A 22183-nucleotide genomic window follows, 5' to 3' on the forward strand; every position below is an offset into this window, starting at 1 on the left:
CCCCTGAATTATGATCTTCTATCTATATACTTCTCAAAAAACTAAACTGAGGCCTTCCCTGGTGGCGCAGTGGTTGAGAGTCCGCCTGCCGATGCAGGGGGACGTGGGTTCGTGCCCCGGTCCGGGAAGATCCCACATGCCGCGGAGCGGCTGGGCCCGTGAGCCATGGCCGCTGAGCCTGCGCGTCCGGAGCCTGTGCTCCGCAACGGGAGAGGCCACAACAGTGAGAGGCCCGCGTACAGAAAAAAAAAAAAAAAACTAAACTGACTTCTGATACACACTGCAGCCTAAACTGAACATCACACACAAATGTTTGAAATATTAATTTTATTAGGAAAGCATTTGATAGTTGTTTTAGATCGTATAATCAATCACTTTATTTTAAAATGATGTGGCCTGAGGATACAATTAAAATATGGACTTTTCATTCATTCAACAAATATTTGAGCATCTACAAGTGCCAGGCATTGGAGATACAGGCCAAACAGGAGGATCCCTGCTCTCACAGAGCTTACATTCTAGCAGGAGGGCAATATTAAAGAAATGTTTATACTTCTTATAAACATATAAGACAGAGAAAGTGACAGAGGAAGAAGATGGTGCTCTACAAGGGCACACAACAGGTGCCTAACCCAGCCCAGGGAAATCACAGAGACAAAAGATAGGTGTTTAAGTAGAAGGGAGAAGAGAACAGTTCAGGCACAGGGAACCTCGTAGACTCTAAGGGGGCAAGGACTTCGTAGGTTTAAGGAACTGGAAGAAGTCTAGAATGGGTGGAGCACCCAGTGTGAAAAGAGGAGCCAGGGAGATGAGACTGAAGAGCTGAGGATCAAGATCCATGGAGGCCATTAGGGGTTTGGCACTTCAGGGAACCAGTGAAAGAAGTAAGGAAGGAAGCAGCATGACAGATGTGCACCTTAGAATGGCCATTCTAATTCCAGAGTGATGGAGAGATTGGACTAGGTAAGACTGCATGCAGGTAGACCCCTTCTAAGGCCTGCATAAAAGACAAAAATAGTAGGGGAATTCAAGAGACAGTTAGGAGGCGAAATCAACAGAACTTGATGATTGAGTCCGAGGTTCCTTAGACCTGTTAGATAGACAGGTCCGGAGCTCAGGGGAGAACTATGTTAAGAACTGTCAACACAGGAATCATCCCCATTCAGATGGCAACTAAAACCATACGAAGGGCTGAAATGGCCCAGCGAGAATAAATCAAGCCATGTAAAACACATACATTCAAGGATGAGGAGGAATAAAACTCAGCCATAAAAAAGAATGAAATCTTGCCATTTGCAACAGCACGGATGGACCTTGAGGTCACTATGTTAAGTGAAGTAAGTCAGACAGAGAAAGACAAACACCATAAGATCTCACTTATATGTGGAATCTAAAAAACAAAACAAACAAAGCAAAACAGAAAACCAAGCTTATAGATACAAAGAACAGATTGGTGTTTGCCAGAAAGGAGAGGGGCATGGGGTGGACAGAATGAGTGTGGGGGGTCAAAAGGTACAAGCTTCCAGCTTGTCCTGGGGACGTAACATACAGCATGGTGACTATAGTTAATACTGTACTGCATATTTGAAAGTTGCTAAGCGAGTAAATCTTAAAAGTCCTCATCACAGGAAAAAAAAAGAAAAGTCTATAACTGTGCTTGATGATGGATGGTAACTAGACTTATTTTCGTGATCATCTGCAGTGTATATAAATATTGAATCATTATGTTGTACACCTGAAACTAATATAATGTTATATTCAATTATATCTCAATTAAAAAAAAGGAAAAAGGAAATGTGCCAGTGGTAGGGAGAAGAGAGAATGGGGAGTTATTGTTTAATAATAGAGTTTCAATTTGGGATGATGAAAAGTTCTGGAGATGGATGGTGGCAATATAAATGTACTTAAATGTCACAGAACTGCACACAAAAAAGTGGTTAAAATGGTACACTTTATGTTATGTATATTTTACCACAATTATTATTTTAATAAGAATAATTAAACAATAAGGAGATACTTTTGTGCTATTTGTATCTTTCAGAATAAGAATGCATTCACATATGACTAATGAAAAATCAAGACAAATGGTAAAGGGAAGGAGGAATGAGCAGAGGAAGTGGGGCCTGCAAAGGAAACTGAACAAGAATGGCCACGGAGGCTGGTGGAAAACCTAGAGTGTTACAGCAATGGAAGCTAAGGACAGAATTTCTAGGAGGAAGTGTTTGACTGATTTGAATGCGCCAGAGAATTAAATCAGGTAAAATCGGAAAAGGACCCACTGGTTTCAGAAACATGGAGGTCAGTGGTGACCGTGGAGAGGGCTGTTGGCAGTAGAAGCCAGAAAACGAGAGGGTGAGGAGAGAACGGGTAGGAAACAGAGCCCAGAGTGCAGACAAGAAGTCTGACAACTACGGAGAGGAGGACGGTGGTGGCTGGAGGGAAAAGTAACAGATGTTTATTTTTAAAAGTACATTAAAATATCACGCATAATCTGCAACGCAATCAGTTCAGTGGAAATACAACTTTATGTTAAAAATCTCAACAATACCTGGAATTTACAGATTACAGAACTTTTCATAGTACTTATGGCTTAGAAAGGATAACTCTAAGTTATTCTCTTCCTTTTCAGGGTGGTAAAGCTGAGCCATAGAAAAATTTCTCTAAGAGAATTTACAAGGAATTGAGCTGCATCAAATAAGTATCTTCACTGATTCTTTATTTAAAGGTAGAAAAGTATAATGCACTGTGTTAAGAAAACAATTTTACTGTAATAGCCACATATTGAAAAAGTCTAAAATTTTAATGCTACTAATTTATTAATTTTTGGTACATGTCCAACGGAAGATGCTTTATATTCCAATTACATCCTCAAGATACCGAAGTTAGTCTTCTGGATGGGTGCGTTGAGGGCTGCACTAAGGCTGAGACCCAGGACCAGCCTGGTGTCCACTGGATCGATAATCCCATCATCCCACAGCCTGATAAAAGAACAAAAACCGAGTGATTAGGAGTCCACCACCAAACCACCAGTTATACACCCTATGCCCAGAAATGCCGAGGAGGTTTTCCTTCAGGTAATATGTGGGTCTTACTGATTGGCTACTATAATCTCGCAATGGAAACAATGTTCAAGAGGGGAATAAAGAGAGAAAGAAAAATAACATGACTCTTACACAGCTTTAGGAACAGCTTACTACAAGGAACTTCAAAATAAACCCTGGTTTTATTTATTTCAGGAAAAGCTTTCCTGTCCCTCCTCCGCCCACACAAACATACAAGTCAAGTTGATATATTACTGTTATTATTATGAAGAACCGCATAAACCAAGGTAACAGTCTCCAACCAAAGTCCCTACTAGAAAAGGTATATTCCCCCAAACTCTTAAGAAACTAGGAAAATTACTGAATAGACATCAGTACATTTTATTAATAAAATAAATACCTTCATATGTAGTTCTTTATTTTTTGCTACAATAGGAAAAACAAGTAATGGCTTTAAACTGCTTTCAGAAGAAACTCAAGTAGAAATCTTAGTTTGCTTTTCATGGACAACCTCACATTTATAAAAAAAAAATGAGTAAGAAATATTGTTTTTTAAAGGTCATTAGTGGGTGGCAGTTTTGCCTTCTTTAAACAAACTGCCTTCAGTATCTGGACATAGCATCAATTATTAAACCATACTTACATCAACAGACCATGAATGAAATCATTGCTCGTAAAATATTCACAATAGGGATCTTAAAGTATCAACAGCCAAAAAAAAAAAAAAAAATTACTCTTGTAGTTTGTAACCCGGTCAATTGATTACACTCCCTTCTGAAGCCTACAGCAGAGGAATATAGCAAGCACGATGGTGCCGGGGCTGTTCCAGGTAAGAGGCCCTAATCAAATGTCTGGAAAAGTTTGATTATAAAAACAACTGAGCAGAAGAAAATTGGCATGCTGTACATGTAACATGCAAGGATTAAGAAAAACATAGGAGGTTACAGCACTGTACAGATGATGACAGAGCTCTCTGAAAAGACAGGTCTAGCCATGTTGAAGCCTAAACAGACCACAGAGTTTTATTGTTAAGCTGAGCTTTATTAAACCAAAGGAAGGTGCCATAAGCTGGCTGGAAAATCCTTTCATCTTTGAAACAAAGTTGGTGTCTCCATGCCACCAACTGTTTCAACAGAAGGGTGAAACATCTATAAATTAAAAGAAAAACCTTGTTTTTCAATATTAATTTCCAAAGATAAGTCTATCTGGGCCATATGCTCTCCTGTCTTGAATATCATCCACTAAAAACAATAATAATCTAAGTATGAAAATAATAAAGGATTCAGTCTTTCTTAAGAGATGACTTAGCCAGGGCTGAAAAACAAATTAATGGTTCACACAAAATATGCTATTTTTCAAAGTTTAATACTCTAACTGCCCTTGTGAATTTCAAAGTCTTATGTAAAAACAAACAAAAAACTGTAGGTGAGCTTACAATGTATATTTTCTCTTTAACCTTTTATATGATTTTCTATTTCCTCTTTGCTTCTACTGGCTACTACGTAAGCCTATTTAAATGATGATAAAAAGAATGTTTATTTCTTAAATCAAAGACTACAAAATATTTTGTTCTCAATTAAGAGAATCAATGACCCACCACAGCAAAATATACCTGTACATTTTTGCTTGCAGAAATACATGTTAACAAGAAGAGAATCAGGCTTTTCAAAAATCCCAAATGGTATTAATTGAATTTTGAAACTAATTATGCTCTGAGAAATAAATATGTTCAATCTTTCCTGCCCCCCAACATCAGGAGCAGTGCCTGCCACAAAAGATGCATTTGAGGAGCTGACATGGATTTTAACATTCGATTTTCTTTTCCCCCTCCTCTCCAGTCTGCCTTCACAATAAATGGCATAAATCACAGCATAACCCAATTTTTAAAGGACACAAATAGTTATTTTCTTTTTTCCATCTGCCCAAGGGATAAAAGAAAAACATGAAGCTTCAATTATTCTTCAGAATGTAGAACATTGAAGTTGTTGAAAAAAGAGGTATGAAAGCACACGCATGTCTCCAACGGGGACAGCTGTGATAATTTATTACCTCATTTAAGTGGTGTAAGAAACAAACAGAACAAGAACCGCCATGGTGTGTGAGGTAGTTGCTTAGTGTTGACATGTGGATCCTGGCCATGAATAATCACCTTCTGAATGCACAAGCTCACTTGTTAACAAGTGTCAGTAAGTGTTCAACCATTTTCATCTTTAAATGGGGTAAAAACAAAATCATCAGAGAGGAGGATGACAGGAACCCATTACTGCAGAACTGATTCCTGAAAGTGACACAGCCAGGACTATAATTCTCAACTTCCCAGCCCCAGTGCGGTCCACCTCTGGCCACAGTGCTCCTGCAGGCCTTGGACCACTTCAACTAGGACCGGGATAAGGGAAGAGGGGTGGAGAGTGGCAGAATCACACCAATAGTGATGGATCCAAAGCCCAGCCTGGGAGAAGGAGCAGCATTTCAGCAGTAAGCATTCCCATTATAGAAACAACAGTACAAAATTGTGTCCAAATGTTATTTTTTGGTTCCCATGAGGGCTGGACCATGCCAACTGCTCAGATCTCTGTAAAGTTGCTGCCCTGACTGCCAAGATGTGCCCATCAAGGAGTCAGTTATTCTCTGGCTCTCACCTTGCACTGGAATAGTAAGGGTTTCCTTCCTCTTCAAACCTCTTAATGATGGGCTCTTTCAAAGTTGCTTCATCAGCACTGGAGAACTGAAAGAAAAGCGACAATGAGTAAGTCTGATGCAGGGGAACAACAGATCCACTCAAGAGAACCTCAAGAAAAAAGGGGCAACAGATTTCATGAACGATAATCTTACAACCAACACCTGCACATTGATTACGTGTGATGCTTTACCATACATGATCTCACCTGAGACATGAGTATCAAATTAGTGTGCTGTTATATCTCCCTTATCAGAGCCAATGTCCTGAGGCTGTTAAAGGTATCACATATTCCAGCAGGGTATAGCAATGGATGTGAATTATACAATATAACAAAGGGCTATATTACATCTTGCAGTTTCTGTATAAGGAGGTGGAAAAGTAGGATATTTTCATTCAAAATAGCTAAAATTTTAAACATTTTAAAGCTTAAAGGGATAAAACAATAAGGCCCATTTTAAATAACCTCTTCGATTTTCCAGATGGCTGAGAGAGACTTTTCCCTAATTAAAAATTTAATGGCTTGCCCATCCGTACTGCCAGAAACAAGTGATAATTCAGATGTTAAAATCTTTATGCAAACTAATTTTGAAATCCTGAAAAGTATTTTCAACTTAAAAAATATTCCACACCAAAAACCAAGTGATTTTTTCTTCAAATAAATCCAACCTTTTATGTACTTCCATCGTTTAATATCATTTATAGGTCCAGAATTTGGAGGGAGAACCACTAAAATCCTATACTTTCCTTTCACATATAAAAATAGATGAATTCATATATCTGTATATCAAATTAATCAAAACACAACTATTTAATAAGATATTGCCATGCTGGGCTAGAATTTAAGACATGCCTTCAAAGTATCAGGTAGAATTTCATATCCCCCACTCCCCACTACATACACACAAAAGTAAAACTTTCCTCTGGCTTGGATACTAGTTAGTACTAAAGTGCATCTGAAACTTCAACTTAAGTCTGCAGAGTTACTGTTGCTTGGAAAAGATAGCTGGGGATGTGAGGCACGGATGAGATACATTCAGGGAGGCAGGAACCACCCTCTGGCTTTATATTATCCCCACTCTACAAACTAGGCGGTTGACCAGATGATCAATCTCTAAATGGCAGAAGTGAGAGCCTGAGAAGGCAGGGCCTCCTCCACATTATGCCTCGTTACGATGAAACAGTGCACCTAAGCAACTTTAGGAACATGCACCAATCACTTTATAGGCCTGCTGTTTACATAAAATAGTTGTAAGTTATAATAAAATGTAATGCAAAATTTCAGATGAATCTCTAACAGAGCCACAAACGAAAGAATCCATCTCAAAAGCAGCTATTTGCTGATTTGCTTTTCATTAAGCTTCCAGTGCCCTTTCCCTCCTTCTTCATTGATACTTTCACAGTATAATAATGGTATTCAATTCTCATTACACAACGGGGCCCTCCCACTAGAGGTATCCTTAACAACAATCTAAAAGTAAAATAGGAAACACAAAATTCTGCTGCTTTAGGTCATAAAATCAAAGACATAAGTCAGATTTATTTAAATCTCACTAACTGCAAATGACTAAGAATCAAACATCTTTATGCCTCAGGCACCCAGAGACAAAAGAGTTTGTTAAGTATTTTCTTGGAGATTCTGAAAAGCTTGTAAATTACCACAAGAAGGTACTTCAAGTGAAATGGCTCTAAAAAGAGAAATGGAGAATGTATAAGTGTAAGTTGCTAAAACAATTTCAAGGTCAGCGTCTTCTAGATAAAGCCAGGCCCTGAATGTTGGAATCCTAGCCACAGACTTGGAGGGGTTTTGGGTATGCTGCTCCCTGGCTCCACAGTGTTCTGGTGAAAGTCAAACCTGGAGACAAAGAAACAGCATTTACCTGTTTCCCTTCCCGTGCTCTTTGGTCCTTTGCTACTGTCGCTAGCACATTAGCTGCCTGCTCTCCTCCCATCACTGAGATGCGAGCATTTGGCCACAGGTAGAGAAATCTTGGGCTATGGGGGGAAAAAGGAAAGAATGATCAAATGAATTCACTGTACTACACAGAGATTTTCAGAGGCCCATGTTTACCTTTTAAATCAGTGGTTCTTCATTCTGGCTGCGCATTACAATTATCTGGGGATTAAAAAGAAAAACAATGCCTAGAACCCACCCCAGAGTAATCTCCAGCAGTGGGGCTTCAGCATGGTAGAATTTTTAAGTTCTCCGGGTGATTCTGACGTCTGTTTTGATAAATAGTATTTTTCCATTTCATCCAAATTTACTGGGCAAAAAAGTATTCAAAATATCCTCTCATTATGTGCAGTTATGTGCTGTTTTCCATTCCTAAAATTGGTGATATGTGCCTTCTCCCTTTATTTTTTAGTTTTAACAGGGGATTCTCAAGTTTGTTAACCCTTTTAAACAAAGCAACTTTGGGCTTTCCTGATTCTTCTATCTTTATAATGTTTGTACTTTATTATGTCCTGTTTTTATTTTTCTTGTTTTAATATGCTGCTCTTCTTTGAACCTCTTCAGCTGGCTGCTTGGCTCACTGATTTTCAGCCTTACTTCTCTTCCAGTATATAATATATAATTAAGTCTACACACCTGTCTCAAAGCAAGACTTTAGACACATCACACAAGTTATGACATGTAGTATTTTCATTATCAGCCATTCCAAAATATTTCCTGATTCCCACTGTGGATTTCTTCCAAGTGGTACTTTTAGCATTAAATTTCATTTCACGCCTCCAGATGATACAGATTATGGTATAACTGATTAAGATTTGTGAATGTCATTCTGTATTTCAAATAGCCTTGACGTAAACTGACCATTCATAATGATCCTTGAGGTATGATTCATGCTTTCAGAGAAAATCATGACAACCACCTACCTAAATGCTCGGCCACACATCCCATAGTTTCCAGCCCCGTAAGAGCCCCCGATAATGACAGTTATCTTCGGCACATTGGCACAGGCTACGGCAGTCACCATCTTGGCGCCATCCTTGGCAATTCCTTCAGCTTCGTACTCTCTACCAACCATAAATCCTGTGAGAACAGAAAGAGAGCCTCAGGGTGATGAGATTAGTGTGCAGAAGTCATTTTCACCAAGGTGCTAGAAGGACGTCTTGCCAACCTTATATTTCACCACAGGCCTCTCACCCTAATAAAATATTTATATGTGAAATATGCCCCCCACAAATTTGCATTAAAAGGTAAAATAAAATTTTCTCTGATCATTTAAAACATTGTTTAAGTGGTTCATCTGGATGCGCACAGAGATCCTCAAACAAGATAAGAATGCAACGTATCTTCAAGAAATTATCTCAGAACAATAGCTTGGTGATGAAAGAACAGGATACGGCAAGCTGAGGAAAAAGTACTATGGCAAGCCCAACTGTGAGGGCTTTAGGATTCACTGACCTGGTTTAAAATATAGATTATTCCTTCTGAAGCACTGCTTTAAAACTTTGATGAAATAAAATTAATGTTTCATAGAGATGCTGAGTCCCTGTCAGCGACTCAATAGCAAGATAAAAGAATTCTCATTATAATTATAGGATCCTTCTACTTCTCCAAGCTCCCACCCCCGGCTCTGTTGAAACTGGTCTGCAGCGTCACTGCGCTTTCCAGGCCTTGGGGTTCTTCCTCTTCACCCTATAAACGTTGCATCAGGCTTCATTTGTCTCCCTCCGCACCCACAGACGCACATGCCTAAGTGATGGTCGCTGTTCTTGCTTTGCAAGTCTCCATAATGGGTAATCCAATTCAATTAAACCATTTTTTATGGATCACTTGTACTTGCTGTGGATACAACAGTACGGATGTAACAAGCCCTGCCCCAACCAGGCACCATCTGCTTCCTCTGGTCACCTCCCTGCCCTCTGAACTGGGCCCTCAGAATAGCTCAGAGACTCCTTTATCTATTTTATCTCGACTCCCTGTAACATTCCCACAATAGCTATCTCAAATATCGACTCTCTTTAAAAGCCCTCACCCACCACCCACCACCCTATCACCTCACTGTGCCTCTAGTCCCCGTGAGTGATTTTTGCCTTGAAAAAGAATACCGAGGCCATCTCACTTGGCTTTCTCTAACCCTTCTGTTTCTCACCATAAAGAACAACATAATCATGCTGCCTTTCTTCCTTTACTCTCATCTCTGTGGAAGAAATTAGAGTTACTCAAAGATTATCCCTGAGCCCTTTCTCTTCTCTCTGGGTGTTATCTATTCCCACAGCTTTAAACACCATCTCCATGTTCTAAGGTTGTCTCCACGTTCGCCTCCAGCTAACACACCTCTTCGGTGCTCAAGACTTTTCAACTGCCCACCATATATTTCCAAATGGATACATTTGAGGTCCCTCAAATGCAATGTTGAAAAACCAAACTCAAACTCTGCTCTCTGACCCCAACCCAACAAAAAATAAAGCACAGCGAAAATGTAGGAATCTTCCAAGCACACGGTCTAACTTACTGGTGGTTAATAAATCATGAGTCATTATTGGAAACAAGGTCTCTGGCCTAGTGAAGCTTCAGAGTACTTTTACATGCCCTCTTAGAAGGTTTGCCACATAGGGCCCTCTCTGGCTGCCACCTGGATATAACTCCTCTCAAGAGTCATCTAACCAGATATCTTAAACTTAAGAACAGCACCAGATGAAGATGTTTTAGCACCAGTACTATGTAAAGCCCTGCTGACTGCCAAGGCCAAACTCCTTCTCATAAAGGCATGCCTGATCCCAACAACTAATTAAGGACTTCTTCCTTTGAACCTGAGATAACCACACATGACTTAGAACAGTGGTCCCCAACATTTTGTGGCACCAGGGACCGGTTTCATGGAAGACAATTTTTCCACGAGTGGGGTGGCGGCGGGCGGGGGGGCAGGCTCAGGCAGTAATGTGAGCCACGGGGAGCAGCAGAGGAAGCTTCACTCCCTCGCCCACCACTCATCTCCTGCTGTGCGGCCTGGTTCCTAACAGGCCATGGATCAGTACCAGTCCGCGGCCCAGGGGTGGGAACCCCTGACTTAGAAGACTGGGGGAAACATTTTTTTTAGCTCATCAACATATCGGAGTGCCTCCTATCTGTCAGGCACCATGCAACACACAAAAAGTATAAATAGGAGAACCACAGAATGCCAGGAAGAAGAACTCTAGAACCCTAAGAGCCCTTAAAAATCATTTCACCTGCCATGTTAGGATCACCCATGGAACATGAAATCAGACCGTTGACATTGGTCTTATCATTCTCTGGAGTCAAAACACAAATCGCGGAACTTCCCTGGTGGTCCAGTGGTAAAGAATCTGCCTTACAATGCAGGGGACACGGGTTTGATCCCTGGTCAAGAAACTAAGATACTACATGCCAGGGCAACTAAGCCTGTGCGCCACAACTACTGAGCTCGTGTGCCTCAACTAGAGAGCCTGCATCTGCAAACTACAGAGCCCATGCACTCTGGAGCCCATGTGCCACAGAGCCTGCGCACCACAACTAGAGAGAGAAAACCCCCCGCCACAACTAGAGAGAAGCCTGTGCGCCGCAACGAAAGAGCCTGCGTGCCACAACTAAGACCCAACGCAGCCAAAAATTAAATAAATAAATAATCTTAAAAAAAACACCTCAAATCCCAGACTTTGGTTCAGGATGTGCATGTCCATTTAAGATGTTGCTTCAGGTAGAATTAACTGCACGATGAAAGATAAGGAAAAGGGAGGACCACAGCATGTACTTAAAATCCTTTATGGGGAACAAAGTACTGGGAAAGAGACCATGGGTCAGATAACACCCTCTAGCACTAATGAGAGTGTTACTGGCTGAGAACACTCTGCTGTTTTCTGGGTGGGTGGGTGCACATGTGCAGGAGTAAAGGAAGGCCACTCAAATGTTTGATACACTTGAAACTCAGAAATTGCTTCACTCGAAAACATGGATAAATTCCCCCAGATATTTAAGATTCTTGAAGTGTTAACCTTTAAAGATAATCTAGAGAGAGCATGTCCAATAAAGCTTTCTGTTATGATGGAAGCATTCTATGTCTGCACTGTCCAATACATGAGCCATACTGGACACTGCAGCACTTGAATAAATGCACCCAAACTGGTTAAGCTGTTTTCTTTTTCTTTTTTTTTTGGCTGCGTTGGGTCTTCGTTGCTGCGTGCAGGGTTTCTCTAATTGCTGACAGCAGGGTCTACTCTTCGTTGCAGTGCACGGGCTTCTCATCGCGGTGGCTTCTCTTGTTGCGGAGCACGGGCTCTAGGCATGCAGGCTTCAGTAGTTGCGGCATGGACTCAGTAGTTGTGGCTCGCAGGCTCTAGAGCAGAGGCTCAGTAGTTGTGGTGCACGGGCTTAGTTGCTCTGTGGCATGTGGGATCTTCCCGGACCACGGCTCGAACCTGTGTCCCCTGCATTAGCAGGCGGATTCTTAACCACTGCGAGGCCACCAGGGAAGTCCAAGCCACTTTCTTACCAGTAATGTTTTGAAGAAACAGCAGAGGGATATTCCTTTGGCAGCATAACTGGATAAAATGAGCTCCCTATAAGCAAATAAAATAAAAATCTTTTTAGTGGGAGGTTAACAAATTTAATCATCATTTACCCTACAAGCAACACATTTGGGTCGAAGAAAGAGCACCCTTTGCTTGGCTAGTCTGACCTTATAGTAACAGTAATAATAATACTACCATGGGGACCCACTGTCAATGGAACGTGATTACAATTTGCACTGTTTTGCACAGGCACCTGTGTGATCACTGGCACATGACTGCAGGCCAACTCCTGTATCAGAGATGAAGTCAACCACTAATATTCCAAACAGCAAGTGAAACTTCAGGAACAGAGAAGAAGGAATTGCTTGTCAATGAGAATTTCTGAGCCTCACCAGAAGGCAATTCTCTGGTTCTCCACTTTAAAAAAGATAGAATATAAACCCTTCTGGGATACCTACGTTTTGATGATCACTTGAAATTCTTTCATGCACCAAGATTATAGTAAAAATATATCTTTCTTACCAACATACTTGAAATAAAGGGGTTTTTTTTTTTTTTTTTGGCTGCGTTGGGTCTTCATTGCTGCACGTGGGCTTTCTCTAGTTACAGCAAGCAAGGGTTACTCTTCGTTGTGGTGCGCAAGCTTCTGATTGCGGTGCCTGCTCTTGTTGCAGAGCACAGGCTCTAGGTGCGCGGGCTTCAGTAGTTGTAGCTCGCGGGCTCTAGAGTGCAGGCTCAGTAGTTGTGGCACATGGGCTTAGTTGTTCCGTGGCATGTGGGATTTTCCCAGACCAGGGCTCGAACCCGCGTCCGCTGCATTGGAAGGCAGATTCTTAACTACTGTGCCACCAGGGAAGCCCAAATGGGATTTTAGATGAGTGCTAGACACCTTTTAACCTTGAGTTTAGGAAATTAGTTATTTAATGACACAAAAATATAACTATTCCAGGGGCTTCCCTGGTGGTGCAGTGGTTGAGAGTCCGCCTGCCGATGCAGGGGACACGGGTTCATGCCCCGGTCTGGGAAGATCCCACATGCCGTGGAGCGGCTGGGCCCGTGAGCCATGGCCGCTGAGACTGCACGTCCAGAGCCTGTGCTCCGCAACGGGAGAGGCCACAACAGTGAGAGGCCCACGTACCGCAAAAAAAAAAAAAAAAAAATATATATATATATATATATATATATATATAAAACTATTCCTTTCTCTATCTTCTAAAGATTATGTGAGTAAGAAAACACTTAAAGCTGTTTCCTTTATATTTTACTCTCTATTTGCAGATGCCTTTAACTTAGCTGGAAATGCCTTGGCAAGTACAAGATTGCAAAGCAATTGCTCGACCTCAAATACGAGAACGAGGAAATCACACAGACTTGTGGGGCTTACCTCAACAAATGAAATGTCAGACAGAGGCCAAACATAGCTCTCCTCCTGTATTTATCTGTGACAAGCCAACAAATAAAACAAGGCGGTGTTTGTTGGCCTCAGTCTGACATACCTTCTATTGAAATAAGTATATTATATAGTCATTAAAAGTCAGTGTATTAGGGGCTTCCCTGGTGGCTCAGTGGTTAAGAATCCACCTGCCAATGCAGGGGACACGGGTTCGAGCCCTGGTCCGGGAAGATCCCACATGCCACAGAGCAAATAAGCCTGTGCGCCACAACAATTGAGCCTGCGCTCTAGGGCCCACGAGCCACTACTGAAGTCCGCACGCCTAGAGCCCGTGCTCCGCAACAAGAGAAGCCACCGCAATGAGAAGCCCGCACACCGCAACGAACAGTGGCCCCCACTCACCGCAACTAGAGAAAGCCTGCACTCAGCAACAAAGACCCAATGCAGCAAAAAATAAATAAATTAAATAAATTTTAAAAAAAGGTCAGTGTATTAGAAATATTTAATATTTTGGAAACGCTCACTATACATACTATTAAGTGAAAACCAGCAAAACTTCCCTATATATGGCAAAAACAATTTTGTTTAAAAAAAGAGGAGGAATAGAAAAAACTAAGGAACCATAATAAAATGTTACTCAAGGTTATTTCTGGCATGAATGTAGGTGACTTTTATTTTCTTTATTTTTACTCTCTTATTTTCGTCTTATAATCTCAGTGGGGGAACAATAATGAATAGCAAAATCCAGAAACTAACTTTACTAATAAAACATTCTGCCAAAGACAAATTCTTCCTAATTAGGGTATGAAAGTGCTTAATTGCCTGTTACCTGCCCCAGTAAGAGAACGTTTACCTTGTTATTCACTCTATCATTTGAAGAGGAAAAACAGGGCTAAACTTTTTTATTTTCTTAAGAAAATATTTTATCAAATAAGTACATGAATTACATTTATCCAAGTTTAGGTAAATCTGAGACAATGATGTATGAAATTGAATACTAAGCCAAAATATATTCATGAATTCCCTCTTTTAAAACCAGAGCTTCAGTAACAAGACCCACTATCTTTCTGTTTCCAAAAAGTGAAAATATAATCAAGTTAAACTGATTATGGGATAGGATAGAGCAGGTCATGTCTCAGAACCATACGAACAGTATGCTTGAACCCCTCGAATGCATGAAACACTTTCAAGACAAGTATTCCTGTATTCTTAGAAAATGTATACATCAACCACAGCAGTTATAATTCAAGTATTAAAAGAACTTTCCTAAAACAAACATTTGTATTTTTAACAGTGCTCAAGACAGTTCATCATATTCACGTAAACCTCCCTAAAGCTGTTTCAAACATTTAACACGCATACACATACATGTTCACACGTATAGGCACACAATGTTCTGTTTGCTAAGGCATCTGGTTAAATATTTTAAAGATTTTATGCAATAATTTTCATTCATTACTTGATAATGTTTAAATTAAAACAGAAAAACCTTGAAACATTTTTAACAGTACTTGCCTTTTTTGCAGATTCAGAAAAGAGAACTCCATTGTTTCCAACGATACCTACTGGGTATCCAAATATTCTAGCAAATCCTCAAAAGAAAATTGAAAAAAATATGTATTTATTTCAGAGGGCTTTTAATTCACAACAAACAGACATATTTATACATTGTTTAATTTCAAATCAATGTTTAAAATGTAGAGATTTCGTCTATGGTACAAAATAGCTCATGGCATAATTTATTTCTAAGGTACTGGAGTCTGGGTTTTTTGCTTTCTTGAAAGGGGTGTGTTACATATAAAGTTATCCACTTGTCTGACCAACCAGTTTGGTTAGATGATTGGATTAGTGTCATCCGTTCGTTCATGTAACATATATGAGTGCCTACTATGTACCAGACACGAAGGGTATTCTGATATAGAACAAATCAGAGACACAGATCCCTTTAAAGGTCAATGTTCAGAGCCATCGGCCAGTTTCAGGTGACTAGCTTGCCTTAAAACGCCTGAGGTAATGACAGGCCCTTGAAATAAAAGGGATAAACTCAGCAAAGACAAACTTTTTTAAAGAGCAGGAATGCAGTCAAGCCTGGTGGTAACCGAGTTTAAGGTAAGAAATCCAGTTAAGCTTAGAAGAATAAATCACTACACTTTCATTTTCTCTGTGTTTGCATCTTTTTCTTTCTCCTTTCCACAAGTTTGGTTTTTGTCTCAATATCACTTCCACTACCACTCCACACACACACACACACACACACACACATACACACACACACACACACACACACACACACACACACACACACACACAGAGAAATAAGAGAGAAGAAAAAGGGGGAAGAAAACCCTGTTATTTTGTGAAGTAGACACTTTAGGTGATTCCAGGAGGCTATTTTGTAAATATGAAGGACGTGACTGGAGACATTCCCAAGAGTGATTTTCAGGTGTCAAATACTTGGAAGCCAAGTGTCAACAAACTGTGCTTGTGAGAGGGGTCACAGGAAGCTCAATGCCAAAGTTCCTGGACCAGGCTCTGTGTCCAAGCTCAAGCTTGGACAGGCTGCCACTAAGACCCCTGGCGTGGGCCGCCCAACACAAAGCAGGTGCTCGAAGAATGAATGGATAAGAGAGAATGTCAACCTACTGACAAGCCAGAACACCGAATTTTTTAACTTACTTTTGTTCTTTACTCTGGCTTTGTCTTGATTTATTTTTTAAAATCCTTATGTTTATTTAATATGTTAAAATGAAACACTGATTTGCTGGTCACCTTGATTTCTCTTGGTCTTTCAGACCTACAATCCCAGCCCAAACCCTAGGCTACACACCCTAAATGGCACTGCCACTTACAGAGGCAATTCAGAAAGGGGCAAACCTCCCCAAAGTTCTAACAATCCACTCTGAGTCCTGACCCATCCCATAAAAAGAGCTGGGAATCCAGCACGTGTCTCAGCAGCACGGTGCTACTCCTGAAGGTGTTCTGCCCTGTGAGCTGTTTAAACTTTCCATCCACCCTTAGTCCTGCTGAGTAGGGCGCATGCCCCACTACACTAGGGTCACCCATGGAGGGAGCACCTTCACCAACTTCCTATCGGCCAAACAAGAAAGCAAAATGTCTACGAAACTCCTAGGCCTACTTATGGCAAGTGCAGGGGCAGGAGGAAAGCTGTAAGAACTGCCAGAGACACCTGATCCTTACAAAAATCTGTCCTTCTCCCTCCTCACTCCCACTCATGGCCCCCGCATTCATCCCTCCCTCCTCCTTTCATGCCCCCTCCCCCTCATACCCCCTTTCATCCTCTCTTACTACCTCCTCACCCTCTCATTCCCCCTTCGCCCTCTCATTCCTCTCTTCTCCCTCTCACTGCCCCCCGCCCACCCAAACCTTATTTGAATTCCAGTAAAGACAAGAAGAGGTGGAGATCTACCATCTGGTAGATCTACCCCTGGTATTTTAGGGAGCAAAGGTACCACAAGTATTTTAGCAAGTCCAGGGCAAATACATAAAAACAGATGACAAAGCCCACCCATCCATCTCCGAGAAAGAAGCAGAAACAGTTCTGACTTGTTTTAAACGGCTGCACAATGAGGGTTACATCCTGAGCTATTTGGGGACAAATCCTGTCTATATATCAAAGAAAAAGCTCTTAATCACTTAAACACCTAAATACAAACACATAAATTCCACTTCCAGTGTGAACCCTTCTCTTGCTCATAAATCAGACCAGGAGAAACTGCTGTGACTTATCCTCGAGACTCTATGTATATTTGCAATTTGGATTTTTGCAGCTAGTTGTTTGTCCTACTCTGGTATGCTGTCTTCAGATTAACTACTACATTTTGGAGCTTCTTTAGGACCAAGTAAAATGCCCAAATTTGTTTTGCCATTTGTCCAAAATAGATTACTATGGACCTGGTGTCTATGTTTCAAATATTTCTTCAAAGGCCTACGAACGTAACAGTTTAGGTGAATGAATTAACTTTTATAAACACTCTTATTTTGTTTTTTCAGACTTGGTATTCTGTCCTGTATTCTCAATCTAGTCTCTGTGTGGATCAACGTAAGACCTACACAGAGGCGGTAAGAAGGTTTAACTCAGTCTACAGTCTTCTGGGAAACTAAAACATCACACGAAACTTCACAGTCGAATTGAAGACTAAAGAATAAAGAAGACAGTGCTGAAATTTTCAAAATAATTATAGTCATCCAGAGAAATTTTAAAAACTACAAATATTTTTGTTAATTTTACTATGATAAGAGCCTTTTTATACAGCTAATGCTACAAAGTCACAGAATAATGGTCTGGACCAGAGCATCTTGCCCTTATCATTTTAAATTCTGGATCCATGAAGGCACTCAGCTACAAGTGATCTTTACAAAACAGCCCCTTTTGAGTACTGACTCACACGTTTATACCGCTCTAAATAACAAAGCTCATGCCAAGTGCATCAGGGCCGTGAGACAAGAGATCACTTATTTTCAAAGCAGCATAAAACGTTCACATTTTCAGTTCTTCATCTTTATACCTGTAACTAATGTGTCTCCATATAAGGCTTTAAATTCATTGAATCTGCTTCCATCCACGATTCTAGCAATGACCTAAGAGGAAAAATAACAATGTCCCTGAGCAATTATATTATAAAAGAATTTTTGCATTCAACTTATTTGTAAGGAAAACAAATTTGTAATGAAGTTGTCACTTTCACAAAATTTCACCTACTCAGAAAATCTTCTCAATAGAATTTCACTTGATATGCATGGTTAATGCCCTGAAGTCATTCTTGGCCCTGATTTTACACTTTACTATAAAAGCAACAGCTCCGGGCTTCCCTGGTGGCGCAGTGGTTGAGGGTCCGCCTGCCGGTGCAGGGGACACGGGTTCGTGCCCTGGTCTGGGAGGATCCCACATGGCGTGGAGCGGCTGGGCCCGTGAGCCATGGCCGCTGAGCCTGCGCGTCCAGAGCCTGTGCTCGGCAACGGGAGAGGCCCGTGTACCGCAAAAAAAAAAAAAAAAAAAGCAACAGCTCCATGTTGTATACCAGAGAAGCACAGAGACTACATGGGCTGGTTGCTAGACTCACAGCTTCAGGGGCTGTCAAATGTATTGGCCAAGAGTCAGGGATTCAATCAGAAAGCAAGGTCCTACTACATGTCACAGGGAATCATACTCAATATTTTGTAATAACCTATAAGGGAAAAGAATCTGAAAAAGAATATATATAAAACTGAATCACTGTGCTGTACACCTGAAGTTAACACAACATTGTAAATCAACTATACTTTAATTAAAAGATTTTATTAAGGAAAAAAAAAGAAGAAGAAAGAAAGCAAGGTCCAGCCTTACAGTCAGAAGACTTAGGCTCCAATCTAGGGTATAACATATGATTTATTGATTTATGTGTCCTAGAGTAAGGCATTTAACCCCTCTGAGTCTCGGTTCTCACTTCTGCAAAGATGGAACAAAGTTGTGAAGATATGATGAACTAGTAATAAAGGAACCTAAGAAAATAATGCTGAGATGAAGAACCAGCTCTGACTCCCAGCTTCTCCCAGCTCTACCACTGGGAAACTAGAGTCACAGGCTGGTTACTTAAAATCCCTGAAGCCTCAGTTTCCTCATCTGTTTAAAAAAATAAAGTAATAACAATAATAATAATACTTAAGAGCTAATAACATTGCCTGGTACTCATCAAAAGGTAGCTATTATTATTAAGCCTTCAATAAAGGTTCATTGATTCTGAATCTGATACACATATATACACACACACACACACACACATATAATTAATCTACACAAAGTTACTAGCTTATCCTCCATATTCATCATTACACATCAGGACTATTTCAAAGTGTTCTAAACATGAAGCATATTCCAAATTTTTTCAGAAACTATTTTAGATGCTACACATCATTTTTTCTATCCAGTTTGAGCTTCCTTTTTCCCGTTTACCACATCAATCAAAGCCTTATTTTATAAGCTGCAAAGGCTGAAAAATGAGTGAATAGCTTACTTTGAATTATGTTTTAGCTACTTTCCTAAAAGGTCAAATAATAATGGGGATATAACAGTTGTCTAAAGTGCTATGTGGCTCCAAAATTACACCTTTTGAAAAACAAACACATAGTGACGACCACTCTTCCATACAAAGATAAAGCCACTCAAAAGGTCAGAGCAGCCTAGGGCCACTTAACGTGAACCCCCTTCTATTTACTTTACGATGAAGTCCACTCAGCCACATAAAATACACTAACTTATCTGCACAAAGACTCAAACTTTAGGAAGCAGACATATCATATGGCACTACTCCTATTTCTAGGAGCAGAAATCAATGCTCAGAGAGGTTCAACCCCAGTACCACTGACTAGGGAAACAAGAACTAGAACCTGGGTTCTTTTTTGGTTTTTTTTTTTTTTGCGGTACGCGAGCCTCTCACTGTTATGGCCTCTCCCGCTGCGGAGCACAGGCTCCGGAAGCACAGGCTCAGCGGCCATGGCTCACGGGCCCAGCCGCTCCGCGGCACGTGGGATCTTCCCAGACCGGGGCACGAACCCGCGTCCCCTGCATCGGCAGGCGGACTCGCAACCACTGCGCCAGCAGGGAAGCCCTAGAACCTGGGTTTTTCAATTAATATCTCAATGTTGTCCCACAGCTCCATATACTAGTAAGACCTCCATACAAGGCTTATTTGCAATTACAGAAAAATATAATAAATTAACATCACAATGATGAACATGAATCAGCAAAAGGTAGAAGTCCAGGATACAATTTAAGAAGGCAGAAGTCTATCTTTATAAAACGATATCCATTAAAATGAAATTGAACTACCATGAAGGCATGGATTCACATCTGTTTTGCTCATTTCTGTACCCCTAGTGCCTGAAACAATACCTTCATGGAAAAAGCACTCAATAAATACTGTGGAATAAATGCAAAAAGTGATTATGCTTGAAAGAATGAATCCTTAGCCACCTAGAAAACTTGACTATTAGAACAACTCATTTTTCAGGCACATCAGATTGTAAGTGCCAGTTTTTTCTATGCCTGTAATTAATTAAAAAGTCAAACTGAAAACCTAATTCTGTAATTGATTAAAAAGTCAAACTGAAAACCTAAAACCAGGCTTCCCTGGTGGCGCAGTGGTTGAGAGTCTGCCTGCCGATGCAGGGGACACGGGTTCGTGCCCCGGTCCGGGAGGATCCCACATGCCGCAGAGCGGCTGGGCCTGTGAGCCACGGCCGCTGAGCCTGCGCGTCCAGAGCCTGTGCTCCGCAACGGGAGAGGTCACGACAGTGAAAGGCCCGCGTACCGCAAAAAAAAAAAAAAAAACCTAATTCTAAAACTTATAGTTAACTAAATTACCTTGCTAAAGTGAAGTACCAGTTGAAGCTCCATTAAAATCCAGCACTTAAGACCCTCTAACAATAATAGGGTATTGCCTAAAGAAATATTTGTACATATCCATAAGTGGGATATTACACTCATTAATTCATCCAAAAAAATATTTACTGAGTGCCTACCATGTCACCAGGTACTAGTATAAGAATCAGGACCTAACCATAAAAAAACATTCGTGAAGAAGTTTTAAATAATGGGGAGATGTTTATAATTTAAACTGGAAAAATTAGAATTAAATATATATATATATATCAATATATGTATGTATGTATATACTATCTGAACTACATAAAAATGTATACATACACGCTAAGCCAAAACACCAAAATATTGGCTGCTTTTTCTGCATGGTGTAATTACAAGCAATTTTATGTTTTTCTGTATTTTCTATGTTTTTCACAGTTAGTACACAATAGTTTTATAGTCAAGGGGAAACATAACAAAATATTAAGGCACAGAATCTGATATTAGGACAGTTTCCTAATTTAGAAAGTATCCTACCAGATATGGATACTGAACAAAATAAAAGACTACATGCTATATGCAAGCACTAAAAATTGTCAATCTAAACTACAGAAGACAGTCTGTAACCATAGCAACATCTTCAACTGCAATCAAATGTCTAATCTTTGCTCCTGTCATATTGATCTAAAAGGGTATGTTTTTTCCTTTGAACAACTTACTGACATTTCATCCATTTCCCAAAATAAGAACCCAAAAAAGAAATAGCTGGAAATTATAAAGTTGTGCTACATCATTCCTAATGTCCACAGGAATATGGAGTACTAAATATGGACAAAGCAAGCTTAGTCATCGTGCAATGAAAACTTTCCAGTAATTAAGAGGTTCCCCCCACCTCTTTTAGTAACGTATCTTTCCCTTATATGTCACTCCTTACTGAGACCCACAACAGTCCCTTAGTTTAGGGATGAACATATCTAAAACAGACTTCAGCTCTGAAAATGGATACACACAGCTTGTAGTTCAAACAAAGTTTAAACACATGGCATAAACTATGATAGCATAGCTTACGGCTCACAGCTCCACTTTACACACCTCTCGGACATCAAAGTTCCTCTTAAGGTTGGCACCAACTATTCCATACAATTCATCAGCAGGAAATAAAGGATCTTCAGAAGGTTCAATGGTAACCTGCAGAAATATACAACAATCACATTAGCCTATTTAAAGACATTATT

General features: G+C 40.4%; 1 protein-coding gene across 2 annotated transcripts in view; it reads right to left on the reverse strand.

Moving 5' to 3' along the window:
- Positions 1–366: 366 nt before the first annotated feature.
- Positions 367–22183, reverse strand: part of MCCC2 (methylcrotonyl-CoA carboxylase subunit 2) — a 63977-nt gene continuing 42160 nt past the window's right edge. Inside the window, exons 10-17 of one of the 2 annotated variants that reach the window (XM_082835244.1) lie at positions 22041–22136; positions 18115–18187; positions 15104–15180; positions 12177–12243; positions 8596–8752; positions 7599–7713; positions 5681–5766; positions 367–2978 (exon numbers count right to left, since the gene is read on the reverse strand). In XM_082835244.1, coding sequence (XP_082691370.1) covers positions 2861–2978; positions 5681–5766; positions 7599–7713; positions 8596–8752; positions 12177–12243; positions 15104–15180; positions 18115–18187; positions 22041–22136 — 789 coding nt within the window. In that variant the 3' untranslated portion in view covers positions 367–2860. Of the gene's footprint in view, positions 2979–5680; positions 5767–7598; positions 7714–8595; positions 8753–12176; positions 12244–15099; positions 15181–18114; positions 18188–22040; positions 22137–22183 lie in introns of both variants that reach the window. The other variant, XM_082835245.1, reaches the window with a different exon arrangement.

The sequence above is a fragment of the Leucopleurus acutus genome, assembly GCF_964270905.1.
Source record: "Leucopleurus acutus genome assembly, chromosome: 3".
In the NCBI taxonomy this organism is placed as follows: Eukaryota; Metazoa; Chordata; class Mammalia; order Artiodactyla; family Delphinidae; genus Leucopleurus; species Leucopleurus acutus.